A 14,124-nucleotide genomic window follows, 5' to 3' on the forward strand; every position below is an offset into this window, starting at 1 on the left:
TAATTGGACTAACTAGTTTGCTCTAGTCTATAAGTTATACAGGTGCCAAAAGTTCACAAAAATCCAATAAAAAGACAAAGAAAAGGGTTCAACAAAAAGAGCAAGGGATAACCGAAGTGTGCCCTGGTCTGGCGCACCGGACTGTACGGTATGCCACCGGACAGTGTCCGGTGCACCACCGGACAGTGTCCGGTGCACCAGGGGACTCCAAGCTGAACACTTCACCTTCGGGAATTCACAGAGGCGCTTCGCTATAATTCACCGGACTGTCTGGTGTACCACCGGACAGTGTCCGGTGCCCCAAGGGAGAGCAACTATGAACTCGCCAGCTTCGGATTTCTGCTCCGCTAAAATTCACCGGACATATCCGGTGCACACCGGACTGTCCGGTGAGCCAGCGGAGCAACGACTACTTCGCGCGCAACGGTCGACTGCAACGCATTAAATGCGTGCCTGCGCGCGCAGAGGGGCAGTGCACGCGCGGGTGGCACACCAGACAGTCTACAGGACTTGTCCGGTGCGCCACCGGACAGCCAGGCGGGCCCATAAGAAAGAGCTCCAACGGTCGAACCCTAACGGTCGGGTGACGTGGCTGGCGCACCGGACTGTCCGGTGCGCCATGCGACAGCAGCCTCCACCAAACGGCTAGTTTGGTGGTTGGGGTTATAAATACCCCCAACCACCCCACATTCAAGTCATCCAAGTTTTCACCCTCCAACTACTTACAAGAGCTCTAGCATTCAATACAAGACACACCAAAGAGATCAAATCCTCTCCCAACTCCACACAAAGCGTTAGTGATTAGAAAGAGTGATTTGTCATGTTCATTTGAGCTCTTGCGCTTGGATCGCTTCTTTTCTTTCTCATTCTTTCTTGAGATCAAACTCACTTGTAATTAAGGCAAGAGACACCAATCGTGTGGTGGTCCTTGCGGGAACTTTGTGTTCCATTTGTTTGAGAAGAAGAAGTTCACTCGGTCCGAGGGATCGTTTGAGAGAGGGAAAGGGTTGAAAGAGATCCGGTCTTTGTGACCACCTCAACGGGGAGTAGGTTCGCAAGAACCGAACCTCGGTAAAACAAATCCGTGTGTCATACTCTTTATTCGCTTGCGATTTGTTTTGCGCCCTCTCTCTCGGACTCATTATTATTTCTAACGCTAACCCGGCTTGTAGTTGTGATTAACTTTGTAAATTTCAGTTTCGCCCTATTCACCCCCCTCTAGGCGACTTTCAGGTGTCACTCCCCCTTACTCCACAGAAGGACCAAATGCTCTCTACGAGCTAGTTCTTCGTCGCTCCGTCATGGTAAACTATTCGCAAACTGTGTACATGTTTGAGTTGGATCACCCACAAACTCTCCAAGTGACCGCCGCCAAGTCGTATAAGTGATGCAGATCGCTAAGAGTAACAAGTACTAACTTACTTGACCTGTCGAAGTCTAATGAGGGTTGTGGATGCACACAAGCTACTCTTAATACATTAATGATGTTGCTAATCATGTTATTATTGACTCTCAAGTTTCTCACTAGGTAAAGACTCTTCCACACTCTCAAATGGTTCCTTAAAGAGTTGAAATGGGCAAAAAACCCTCTCGCGGCTAAGTCGAATGGTATAAATAGCTCTAAAGGGTGAAACTAGCCGTTACAACCTCACTTAGCATGGTCAGGGGCACTAAACATGTCCAATACATACTAACTCCCTACATCGGATATGATGGTGCCTTCCCAACGACAAGTTCTGGCCATTACTGTACGTAGTATCCAATGTGCATACCAAATACATCGATAAGTAGTATAATTACAAACCTCTCTAAATAACATGTTTGATAACCTGTCCAATGGTGCACCAAACATATCCGATAATTTACATCATCTTTGAATACCGAGTCTTTGAAAACCGAGTACAAGTATTTGAAGCCTCTATGAGTGTCTTGCCCAGTGCACCGTATCTGCATCCGGTGTACATTATGATTAAACACAAGACACACTTATATTCGATGCACACCAAATATGTCAGATGCTACTACAACACTACCAACTCACTTGTTTTGATTGCTTTTTAGTTCAATTTTATTTCAAACTTTTTCGTAGGCTCTCTTGAGTTTAACTAGCACAAGTCAATTGTACACCATCATATCTAATAAGACTTACCGAGGTCAAGCACATGTTTTATGCCTCTTTATAGTATGGTTAAAAGAAAATAAAAGTCATATTAACTTTATTAACACTTAAAACTAGTTGATCCTTAGCCTTCTCGGACATTCTTTAAAAATCGACCATTGATTCTATTAATAAAGGCATGGATACCATATGAATCCAATCATCTTGCATTATTGTAACATTGTTTCTGTAAAACATACATTAACTATAATAATTTATATTGTCATTAATCATTGAAACCAAACCAGGGTCATCATGCATCCCTTCTTCAGCCAGATGAATAATGGAACGAACAAACAATGAATAAAATTGCACTAGATTTGCCGCCGGTATCTCTGCAATACATATACAGGCTTAAGAAAATGAGTCTCTCTTGAAAGGTAGAATGCAGGCAACACTAGGAATCTACTACGACTCTAAGATGATATGACAGATCAAATACACCACTTGATGAAAAATGGGAATGTCATTGCCGTTGTCAAGCAACGTGATGCAATTCTTCAGCAACAGAACCTTGGAAAAGGGTGTCATATCTCAAGCGCCTTGTGACATCAAAGAAATGTGCTACAGCTTCTTCGGGTGTTTTCTGAAGTACACCATGGCCCAGATTAAGTATATGACCTTTTGGACCAGCTGCTTTCACAACCCTGCAGAGCAGGCAGTAAGAGACAAAGAATAATTAGCAGTTCATAGCACCTAATCCCCAAAAAGAAATTGGAATGTAATGACTGGAGGCAAAGCCCATTTATGCTTGTGCACCAACCATTACAGTAAAGACTTAATGGTGCTATACATGTTTCACGATATTACTGAAAACATGCAGAAAGATACAGCAACACCCTGAGTTGTGTACGTAATCATTTATTCTCTTCAATCAATAGTTCAATAGATCTAAGGATGAACATCCACTGGTAGTTTTGTAATGAGTATACTAGCTTTTTCTTGAATACACAGGGGATAGTTTGGTACACAACTGAAGGTTTGCATCAGAAATGAGATAAGCTTTGCAAAGTGTACAGCTGAACTAAATGATCAAAGATTGATAACTACTGCGAAGATCACGTTACGATGGTGTAACACAAATACATGACCGGGCTGATTGGTGGTTCATAAAGGATCTATCCACAGCACCGTAGTGCAGGTGGCCTTTGTTTGGATGGTTGGACTTACATATGCAACACACCGGCTGCAGGCAGCAGGCCTGCACAAGCCACCCTTCTAAGTGACTAAGTGAGGCTCATTTCCCACGACCTTCACCGCAACGGCTGATATCCTCACTCCTCGTCCCCCAACTTGCCACTCATCAGTGTTCGGCTGGTCAGTGTCATGCCGGTGCCTGCCACCTGACTTCAGTGCTCGCATCGGTGTTTCCCAAGGAGACGATTTGTGATTAGCAGGAGGGGCAGAGAGAGCAAAAGGACAAGGCCTGCCGCTTTGGATTTTGTGGGACGGAGGTGGCAATGATGTAGTTCATGTTGTATGACGTAGAAAGGCAGAAAAGATGAGGGAGACAGAGGTTGAAGAAGGAATGAGGTGATAGAGTTTAGGCCAACCACAGTAACAAAGAGGTGACTGCATCCAACTCCATGCAAGCAACCAAACACAGTCTCCAACGATGAAAAAGGTAGACAATCAAACCAAACACACCTCATTGCATGCAGTTATAAAGGCTAAGGCTATGCTGCATAGGGTGTAATGCAGGTTTATCATAGTGCAGGCAACCAATCATACCTGACATGAAGATGTATAGTACACTGCTCAAGCAACACTTTAGGTGATCTCATTAATGAATTGCACATGAGCATTAAGCAAAAACACAAAATAACGTAAATTAAATGGAAATCTTTGAGCCTTTACTAACCTATGAATTTCATCAGTCAGTACTGGTAATGGTGAGAACAAAAATGCTGGATCCACATTCCCTTGTACACTAATGCCATTACCAAGGCGCCTCCTTCCATCAGTCATGTCCACTGTCCAGTCAAGCCCAATAACATCAGCTCCTGTGTTCTTCATGCGCTCAAGTAAACCTCCATTTCCATTTATATACAACACAAGGGGTACATTAGGGCACTCTTTCTTAATCCTACTCACAATCTGTTGGAAAAATAGAAAAGCTTATTGAACAGAATCAGTAAATCAAAACTTTGCATGAAATCTTTTAATCTCTACTCTATTAAAGCATCAGTTTCGTGCGTCGAGCGTCTCGTGCGAAGCGCGTAGGTCTGTTACTCTTCCTTACTTCTCACCTAACAATGAGCCGTTACAGTACAGATGGGCCTTGAGAAACCACCCAAGTCCAACATGATAAGAAGCCGTCACTCGCAGCGCAACGCTCCCACATAGTACCAACTCGCTAGCTGGAGGAGGACGAGCGACCGAGCGGCCTATACCTTTCTCGGCCTTTTGACTAAGATAAGGTGTAATATTTGTTCCTATCAGTTTAAATGTTTAATATCTGATATATGGATCATATGTTCACTTTGATATTAAATTTATTTTTTATGGGTATCAAATATGATTGTGTGCCGTCGCAAAGCACATGCATTGTACTAATTGAGCTCTAAATAACAGTCTACAAGCTATGATATTTTGCACATTTTTCAAGGTCGAGATGAAATTCTGAATTTTTCCTTATAAATATACCAAGCTTTTGAAATTACCATTAGGACCGAGTAAGTTATATGCACTGTGCTAGTTGCAGTCTTGAATATATGCAAACCAAAATCACATAATTATACACTATCCAAAATTCCAAATCCATGTCAACTGAGAACATGTTGCTGATGTAAACACCAGCTACTGGTTATATTGAGAGATTAGCTTTTTCTATATTCCACTTTCGCCCTAGGTTATAAGGGACTTGCAGTCATAATTTGTAACCATAACAAGTCTTGTAATGCGGTACCAGATACTGCAGGGGATTGATGCTATTAATTATATCAGAAGCATTTCAGTGTAAACATAATGAGAGTACTTCTTAGTAGATACTGAGCTTTATTCAGTGGAAGTCATCAGTGTTATACCATAAGACAGTGCAGATACATAGCAACACCATGAAGTTGGTAATACATGAAAGCAAGAAAAGTAAGGAAGAGTCACCTGTTTGATATATGGTTTTGACCACTGCTCCCACACATGAGGTGGAAGCTGTCCACCCCATGAATCAAATATCTGTATACACTGGGCCCCCGAGTTAACTTGGTAAATGATATAGTCAGATATGGCTTGTGCAAGGTGAGAGAGAAGACCCTTCAAGACATCTGGAGCTGTATGGCACATGCTCTTTATATTTGTGTACGTATTGGTCATCCCCCCTTCAACAATGTAAGTTGCAATTGTCCATGGGGCCCCCACAAATCCTAGCAAAGCAGCTTTTCCATCAATCTAGAGGATAGAGGAAACAAGATTTATAAGCATCAAAGTGTACGGCAGAATGCTTTGCTGAACTATACCCAATAAAACAACACTCATAAAATAAACTGTTGATGTTCAAAAGTATATATTGCAATGAGAATAAAACTGTCAGCAGAATATTCAACAATAAGAGCAACAAGAAGATGGCTTTGGGTAGGTTTACCAATGATTGATCAGGCTCATAATCCACTAATTAATAGTTTTAAATTTAAAAATGCCCAACTGAGTGTACCAACAGATATTTCAAAAATCACTGGCATAAATATTTAATTCAGATAACAAATATGAAGCATATTATAGACATAATCAACACCCGAAGAGATTAAAAAACAGCATGTCATGTTTCTGAAGTTGCAAGCATTGGAAAATCATGTTGATTTTCCAAGGAGATATCTCAAATATGTCGAATTTTCTCATCCCCAGTGTCATTTTCCTAACATCAGCACTGAATCTAATGTTACTTGAACCCTTCATACATCAATGCATCTGGTAGGCCAAATGCCAACACATGCGTTTACTCATCATAATACCTTGTACGTTTATAGCTAGTACGTATCATTTAGGGGGTGTTTGAATGCACTAGAGCTAATAGTTAGTTGGCTAACAAATGGAATTAGCTAGCTAACAAATAGCTAGCTAATTATTAACTAATTTACTAAAAATAGCTAATAGTTGAACTATTAGATAGTGTGTTTGGATATCTGATATCTCCAGCTAATTTTAGTCAATACCTATTAGCTCTAGTGGATTCAAACACCCCCTTAGTAATCCCAAAGCACTACGACAAGTAACTCAATGGAACCGAGCTTTCCGTAGCTACAAATGTAGGGATACGGGCATTACCTCATTTCGCAGAATCTTTAGTGACTCCCCGACGAACTGGAGCATATCAAGGTCGATGGGGACGAGCTCCCTCACCTGCTCTTTGGACCGTACTGGCGATTGGATCACGGGCCCCTTGGAGTCCGAGATATCGAACGGCACCCCGATGGCCGGCAGGGGCGTGAGTATGTCCGAGAACAGGATGACGCCGTCGGGCGCGAAGGCACGCCACGGCTGCAGCGTGATCTCGACGATGAGGTCCGTGTTCTCGGAGCGCTCCCGGAACGAGGGGTGGCGCTTGGCCAGCGCCTGGTACTCCGCCATGTACCGCCCTGCCTGCCGCATCATCCACGCGGGCGGGCGTGGGAGGCCGTCCTCGCCCCGCGCCGCGCGCACCAGCAGCGGCTCCTCTGGGCACGCGTCGTGTAGTTCAGATTAGAAGCGAAATGGTGGTGAGAAAGGAAAGGGAATTGGGTTTACCCGAGGAGGAGAAGGACGGCGAAAGGGATGCGAAGATGGCGCGACTGCGCCGACGGCGGGTGGAGAAAGAGGAAGGCGCCGCGGTGAGGAAGACGGCCGTCGCGGTGGCCGTCGGGAGCATCATGGCGGATTGGCGGTAGCGATTTGGTGGTGGCGGTTACCGTCGCTTCGCCTTTTGCTATCTCTAATCTAATCTTGTTTCGGGCCTTCGGGGTGATAGGCGAAGAGGCCAGCCTCTGTCGCCTCGCTGGGTGGATGGGGTTGAGTTTTTTTTTTCTATTTTAGCATTCCAAACTAAACGTTTCTCTCTAATAGCACTCTTAATATTAGATTAGTTATAATAGTACCTTTAAGTGAAGTATTTTGCTAAAATGGTATTTAAGGTACTTATAACTTTTTTATTTTTATTTTTAAATTTTTTTGCTTCCAGAATGACCATTCTACCCTGTTTATTCTCCCAGCTTGTGCAAACACTTGATCCACCGTTGCTAGTAACTCTAGACATCCGAACAAATAATAAGGGTTAGTTTGAGAACATTATTTTTTAAGGAATTTTTATTTTTTTAAAAAATTAAACTAATTTCATTTAAGATTCAGTGCTGATGTATGAAGGGTTCAAGTAATATTAGATTATTTATAATATAACTTTGTGGACTATTTTGCTAAAATAGTATTTAGAGTACTTTTAACTTCTTTTTATTTTCTTTTCAGTTTTTTGCTTCCGGAGTGATCATTCTACCCTTGCTTTCGGATCCCCGCGTTCGCATTTGCTGCCGTCAGCCATCCTCGCCCCTTCCGCACCAGATGCATTGATGTATGAAGGGTTCAAGTAACATTAGATTCAGTGCTGATGTTAGGAAAATGACACTGGGGATGAGAAAATTCGACATATTTGAGATATCTCCTTGGAAAATCAACATGATTTTCCAATGCTTGCAACTTCAGAAACATGACATGCTGTTTTTTAATCTCTTCGGGTGTTGATTATGTCTATAATATGCTTCATATTTGTTATCTGAATTAAATATTTATGCCAGTGATTTTTGAAATATCTGTTGGTACACTCAGTTGGGCATTTTTAAATTTAAAACTATTAATTAGTGGATTATGAGCCTGATCAATCATTGGTAAACCTACCCAAAGCCATCTTCTTGTTGCTCTTATTGTTGAATATTCTGCTGACAGTTTTATTCTCATTGCAATATATACTTTTGAACATCAACAGTTTATTTTATGAGTGTTGTTTTATTGGGTATAGTTCAGCAAAGCATTCTGTCGTACACTTTGATGCTTATAAATCTTGTTTCCTCTATCCTCTAGATTGATGGAAAAGCTGCTTTGCTAGGATTTGTGGGGGCCCCATGGACAATTGCAACTTACATTGTTGAAGGGGGGATGACCAACACGTACACAAATATAAAGAGCATGTGCCATACAGCTCCAGATGTCTTGAAGGGTCTTCTCTCTCACCTTGCACAAGCCATATCTGACTATATCATTTACCAAGTTAACTCGGGGGCCCAGTGTATACAGATATTTGATTCATGGGGTGGACAGCTTCCACCTCATGTGTGGGAGCAGTGGTCAAAACCATATATCAAACAGGTGACTCTTCCTTACTTTTCTTGCTTTCATGTATTACCAACTTCATGGTGTTGCTATGTATCTGCACTGTCTTATGGTATAACACTGATGACTCCCACTGAATAAAGCTCAGTATCTGCTAAGAAGTACTCTCATTGTGCTTACACTGAAATGCTTCTGATATAATTAATAGCATCAATCCCCTGCAGTATCTGGTACCGCATTACAAGACTTGTTATGGTTACAAATTATGACTGCAAGTCCCTTATAACCTAGGGCGAAAGTGGAATATAGAAAAAGCTAATCTCTCAATATAACCAGTAGCTGGTGTTTACATCAGCAACATGTTCTCAGTTGACATGGATTTGGAATTTTGGATAGTGTATAATTATGTGATTTTGGTTTGCATATATTCAAGACTGCAACTAGCACAGTGCATATAACTTACTCGGTCCTAATGGTAATTTCAAAAGCTTGGTATATTTATAAGGAAAAATTCAGAATTTCATCTCGACCTTGAAAAATGTGCAAAATATCATAGCTTGTAGACTGTTATTTAGAGCTCAATTAGTACAATGCATGTGCTTTGCGACGGCACACAATCATATTTGATACCCATAAAAAATAAATTTAATATCAAAGTGAACATATGATCCATATATCAGATATTAAACATTTAAACTGATAGGAACAAATATTACACCTTATCTTAGTCAAAAGGCCGAGAAAGGTATAGGCCGCTCGGTCGCTCGTCCTCCTCCAGCTAGCGAGTTGGTACTATGTGGGAGCGTTGCGCTGCGAGTGGCGGCTTCTTATCATGTTGGGCTTGGGTGGTTTCTCAAGGCCCATCTGTACTGTAACGGCTCATTGTTAGGTGAGAAGTAAGGAAGAGTAACAGACCTACGCGCTTCGCACGAGACGCTCGACGCACGAAACTGGTGCTTTAATAGAGTAGAGATTAAAAGATTTCATGCAAAGTTTTGATTTACTGATTCTGTTCAATAAGCTTTTCTATTTTTCCAACAGATTGTGAGTAGGATTAAGAAAGAGTGCCCTAATGTACCCCTTGTGTTGTATATAAATGGAAATGGAGGTTTACTTGAGCGCATGAAGAACACAGGAGTTGATGTTATTGGGCTTGACTGGACAGTGGACATGACTGATGGAAGGAGGCGCCTTGGTAATGGCATTAGTGTACAAGGGAATGTGGATCCAGCATTTTTGTTCTCACCATTACCAGTACTGACTGATGAAATTCATAGGTTAGTAAAGGCTCAAAGATTTCCATTTAATTTACGTTATTTTGTGTTTTTGCTTAATGCTCATGTGCAATTCATTAATGAGATCACCTAAAGTGCTGCTTGAGCAGTGTACTATACATCTTCATGTCAGGTATGATTGGTTGCCTGCACTATGATAAACCTGCATTACACCCTATGCAGCATAGCCTTAGCCTTTATAACTGCATGCAATGAGGTGTGTTTGGTTTGATTGTCTACCTTTTTCATCGTTGGAGACTGTGTTTGGTTGCTTGCATGGAGTTGGATGCAGTCACCTCTTTGTTACTGTGGTTGGCCTAAACTCTATCACCTCATTCCTTCTTCAACCTCTGTCTCCCTCATCTTTTCTGCCTTTCTACGTCATACAACATGAACTACATCATTGCCACCTCCGTCCCACAAAATCCAAAGCGGCAGACCTTGTCCTTTTGCTCTCTCTGCCCCTCCTGCTAATCACAAATCGTCTCCTTGGGAAACACCGATGCGAGCACTGAAGTCAGGTGGCAGGCACCGGCATGACACTGACCAGCCGAACACTGATGAGTGGCAAGTTGGGGGACGAGGAGTGAGGATATCAGCCGTTGCGGTGAAGGTCGTGGGAAATGAGCCTCACTTAGTCACTTAGAAGGGTGGCTTGTGCAGGCCTGCTGCCTGCAGCCGGTGTGTTGCATATGTAAGTCCAACCATCCAAACAAAGGCCACCTGCACTACGGTGCTGTGGATAGATCCTTTATGAACCACCAATCAGCCCGGTCATGTATTTGTGTTACACCATCGTAACGTGATCTTCGCAGTAGTTATCAATCTTTGATCATTTAGTTCAGCTGTACACTTTGCAAAGCTTATCTCATTTCTGATGCAAACCTTCAGTTGTGTACCAAACTATCCCCTGTGTATTCAAGAAAAAGCTAGTATACTCATTACAAAACTACCAGTGGATGTTCATCCTTAGATCTATTGAACTATTGATTGAAGAGAATAAATGATTACGTACACAACTCAGGGTGTTGCTGTATCTTTCTGCATGTTTTCAGTAATATCGTGAAACATGTATAGCACCATTAAGTCTTTACTGTAATGGTTGGTGCACAAGCATAAATGGGCTTTGCCTCCAGTCATTACATTCCAATTTCTTTTTGGGGATTAGGTGCTATGAACTGCTAATTATTCTTTGTCTCTTACTGCCTGCTCTGCAGGGTTGTGAAAGCAGCTGGTCCAAAAGGTCATATACTTAATCTGGGCCATGGTGTACTTCAGAAAACACCCGAAGAAGCTGTAGCACATTTCTTTGATGTCACAAGGCGCTTGAGATATGACACCCTTTTCCAAGGTTCTGTTGCTGAAGAATTGCATCACGTTGCTTGACAACGGCAATGACATTCCCATTTTTCATCAAGTGGTGTATTTGATCTGTCATATCATCTTAGAGTCGTAGTAGATTCCTAGTGTTGCCTGCATTCTACCTTTCAAGAGAGACTCATTTTCTTAAGCCTGTATATGTATTGCAGAGATACCGGCGGCAAATCTAGTGCAATTTTATTCATTGTTTGTTCGTTCCATTATTCATCTGGCTGAAGAAGGGATGCATGATGACCCTGGTTTGGTTTCAATGATTAATGACAATATAAATTATTATAGTTAATGTATGTTTTACAGAAACAATGTTACAATAATGCAAGATGATTGGATTCATATGGTATCCATGCCTTTATTAATAGAATCAATGGTCGATTTTTAAAGAATGTCCGAGAAGGCTAAGGATCAACTAGTTTTAAGTGTTAATAAAGTTAATATGACTTTTATTTTCTTTTAACCATACTATAAAGAGGCATAAAACATGTGCTTGACCTCGGTAAGTCTTATTAGATATGATGGTGTACAATTGACTTGTGCTAGTTAAACTCAAGAGAGCCTACGAAAAAGTTTGAAATAAAATTGAACTAAAAAGCAATCAAAACAAGTGAGTTGGTAGTGTTGTAGTAGCATCTGACATATTTGGTGTGCATCGAATATAAGTGTGTCTTGTGTTTAATCATAATGTACACCGGATGCAGATACGGTGCACTGGGCAAGACACTCATAGAGGCTTCAAATACTTGTACTCGGTTTTCAAAGACTCGGTATTCAAAGATGATGTAAATTATCGGATATGTTTGGTGCACCATTGGACAGGTTATCAAACATGTTATTTAGAGAGGTTTGTAATTATACTACTTATCGATGTATTTGGTATGCACATTGGATACTACGTACAGTAATGGCCAGAACTTGTCGTTGGGAAGGCACCATCATATCCGATGTAGGGAGTTAGTATGTATTGGACATGTTTAGTGCCCCTGACCATGCTAAGTGAGGTTGTAACGGCTAGTTTCACCCTTTAGAGCTATTTATACCATTCGACTTAGCCGCGAGAGGGTTTTTTGCCCATTTCAACTCTTTAAGGAACCATTTGAGAGTGTGGAAGAGTCTTTACCTAGTGAGAAACTTGAGAGTCAATAATAACATGATTAGCAACATCATTAATGTATTAAGAGTAGCTTGTGTGCATCCACAACCCTCATTAGACTTCGACAGGTCAAGTAAGTTAGTACTTGTTACTCTTAGCGATCTGCATCACTTATACGACTTGGCGGCGGTCACTTGGAGAGTTTGTGGGTGATCCAACTCAAACATGTACACAGTTTGCGAATAGTTTACCATGACGGAGCGACGAAGAACTAGCTCGTAGAGAGCATTTGGTCCTTCTGTGGAGTAAGGGGGAGTGACACCTGAAAGTCGCCTAGAGGGGGGTGAATAGGGCGAAACTGAAATTTACAAAGTTAATCACAACTACAAGCCGGGTTAGCGTTAGAAATTAAACTACAAGCCGGGTTATATCATAAAAAATTAAACTAATTTCATCTAATGTTACTTGAACCCTTCATACATCAATTCATTAAAAAATTAAACTATTCGCAAGGGTTGCATCCACCGCCCGAGCCCAGCGTCCTCTGCAAGCCTGAGCTCTCTCCCTCAACTGCCGCCTGCTCCTCCGTCGCATCGGTGCGGCGGCCTCGACCACAGTCCCGTCTCCCCTTCCGCGGCATTCGCTCAGCAGGTACATTCCTCCATTCCGTTGCCTATGCGCTCGTCCCCCGCTGCATCGTCGCTAGGGTTTTCACCTCGCCGCATCGTCCATACGGAAGACCTCGCCGCCTCCAGGTGTTCCGTATCCGGTCGTCGCCCGTAGACGTGGCCGCATCGTCGCTAAAGATTTCACCTCGCCGCCACCAGGTCTTCCGTATCCCCTCGTCCCCCGTAGACGTGGCTGCATCGTCGCTAGGGTTTTGACCTCGCTGCCGCCAGGTCTTCCGTATCCGCTCGTCCCCCGTTGACGGCGCAAGGCTTTTCACCTCGCCGCCGCTAGGTCTTCCGCACGGTTGGACTCCGCCGTTGCATATCCTTCTTCCCCAATGTCGTGTTACGGATCCGGTGTACCCCATGTAGTGATTATGCTTTAGGTTGCAGCGACGTGTGTGCTTCAAACTTCCCACTGTAATGAAGCCAATTGTGAACTGCTTAGTAACGAAAATCATGTTTATTTGATGTTCAGATCTCGGGGTGTTAGCTGTTTGTCTCTCTGTTGCATCACAGAATCTCCACTCCAACGAAGGTGATGTTCACATTTAATTATTTTCCCCTTCTTGTCATTAACATTGTGTATGTTAAGCAGTAATTGTTCATATGTTCACGTTTTTTGGTTACTCCATTCAAACTGTGTTTGTAGTGTCAAAAGTACAGAAGTTAGTAGTAAATGTTTGGTATAGCCTCCTTTGTTAGCAGCCTAGGCACTGGAAAAGTAAGCCAAATTTGTGTACATAGTCCCCATGTCTGGTATACTAACGACCTAATAAATCCACATCAGATGGATTCAGCTGACTCCATAGCCGACAAGGCAATTGGAAGGATGCAAGAGATTTCGGACAAGATATTTTCCGTAGCGAGGGAAACAATCCGTCCTGGGCGCGGATTGACCTCATTTGATGCTACCAAACTTCGTGTAGCTTTGGAGGAGATAGCTTGCATGCTGGAGCAAGACTCTCTGGTGTTGCAAGAGCATTTGGACATCGTGAACAACTTTAACATCCCGGTTGACAGCAGCTATGAACCTTCTACCTTGTCGTCACCACCCCCCTCTGACGACGACCTGACTCCACATTGGGACTTTGCGGAGCATTTCCAAAACTTCTGGGGAGTTGAATATGACTCCGATCAGATGCCTTCGTTTAGTGACAATGATGTTTAAGGTAGAAGGGAGTGAACCTTGGAGTTAGGTGTTTGAATAACATGGTTGAAGTCCCTTAGCTTTTGTGTACTAAGTGCGTAGGGAAACAGGGAATCAGT

The 14,124-nt window shown here is 42.5% G+C and overlaps 2 protein-coding genes and 2 pseudogenes across 4 annotated transcripts; 2 read left to right on the forward strand and 2 right to left on the reverse strand.

Annotated features, from left to right (window-relative positions):
- Positions 1-1,716: 1,716 nt before the first annotated feature.
- On the reverse strand, positions 1,717-7,131 carry LOC118473149 (uroporphyrinogen decarboxylase 1, chloroplastic). 2 transcript variants are annotated; one of them, XM_035961842.1, is made up of 5 exons: positions 6,878-7,131; positions 6,419-6,807; positions 5,261-5,545; positions 4,020-4,255; positions 1,717-1,947 (listed from the first exon to the last, which is right to left on the reverse strand). In XM_035961842.1, the coding sequence occupies exons 1-5, from the start codon at positions 6,999-7,001 to the stop codon at positions 1,863-1,865; spliced, it is 1,119 nt and encodes a 372-aa protein (XP_035817735.1). In that variant the 5' UTR covers positions 7,002-7,131; the 3' UTR covers positions 1,717-1,862. The 2 variants fall into 2 exon arrangements, with proteins under 2 accessions (XP_035817735.1, XP_035817734.1); XM_035961841.1 differs by lacking the exon at positions 1,717-1,947 and adding an exon at positions 2,365-2,805.
- LOC118473233 (uncharacterized) lies at positions 4,548-4,716 on the forward strand (annotated as a pseudogene).
- Positions 7,132-8,175: 1,044 nt separating the features above from the next.
- Positions 8,176-12,026, forward strand: LOC118473150 (uroporphyrinogen decarboxylase 1, chloroplastic). Of its 2 annotated transcripts, none has more exons than XM_035961844.1 (3): positions 8,176-8,482; positions 9,488-9,723; positions 11,796-12,026. In XM_035961844.1, exons 1-3 carry the CDS (start codon positions 8,273-8,275, stop codon positions 11,878-11,880), a joined length of 531 nt encoding a protein of 176 aa, XP_035817737.1. In that variant the 5' UTR covers positions 8,176-8,272; the 3' UTR covers positions 11,881-12,026. The 2 variants fall into 2 exon arrangements, with proteins under 2 accessions (XP_035817737.1, XP_035817736.1); XM_035961843.1 differs by lacking the exon at positions 11,796-12,026 and adding an exon at positions 10,938-11,383 and having other exon boundaries at positions 8,178-8,482.
- LOC118473234 (uncharacterized) lies at positions 9,027-9,195 on the reverse strand (annotated as a pseudogene).
- Positions 12,027-14,124: the final 2,098 nt, after the last annotated feature.

Source organism: Zea mays, chromosome 8, assembly GCF_902167145.1.
Source record: "Zea mays cultivar B73 chromosome 8, Zm-B73-REFERENCE-NAM-5.0, whole genome shotgun sequence".
In the NCBI taxonomy this organism is placed as follows: domain Eukaryota; kingdom Viridiplantae; phylum Streptophyta; class Magnoliopsida; order Poales; family Poaceae; genus Zea; species Zea mays.

What these genes read in the sequence shown, in the direction of transcription:
- LOC118473149 (XM_035961841.1), bottom strand. Translation starts at nt 7,001, where the DNA reads ATGATGCTCCCGACGGCCACCGCGACGGCCGTCTTCCTCACCGCGGCG. An exon ending in TAAAGATTCTGCGAAATGAG is followed by an intron (nt 5,546 to 6,418) that starts GTAATGCCCGTA and finishes TCTATCCTCTAG; the next exon opens with ATTGATGGAAAAGCTGCTTT. An exon ending in CAAAACCATATATCAAACAG is followed by an intron (nt 4,256 to 5,260) that starts GTGACTCTTCCT and finishes TTTTTCCAACAG; the next exon opens with ATTGTGAGTAGGATTAAGAA.
- LOC118473150 (XM_035961843.1), top strand. Translation starts at nt 8,273, where the DNA reads ATGACCAACACGTACACAAATATAAAGAGCATGTGCCATACAGCTCCA. An exon ending in CAAAACCATATATCAAACAG is followed by an intron (nt 8,483 to 9,487) that starts GTGACTCTTCCT and finishes TTTTTCCAACAG; the next exon opens with ATTGTGAGTAGGATTAAGAA. An exon ending in CTGACTGATGAAATTCATAG is followed by an intron (nt 9,724 to 10,937) that starts GTTAGTAAAGGC and finishes CCTGCTCTGCAG; the next exon opens with GGTTGTGAAAGCAGCTGGTC.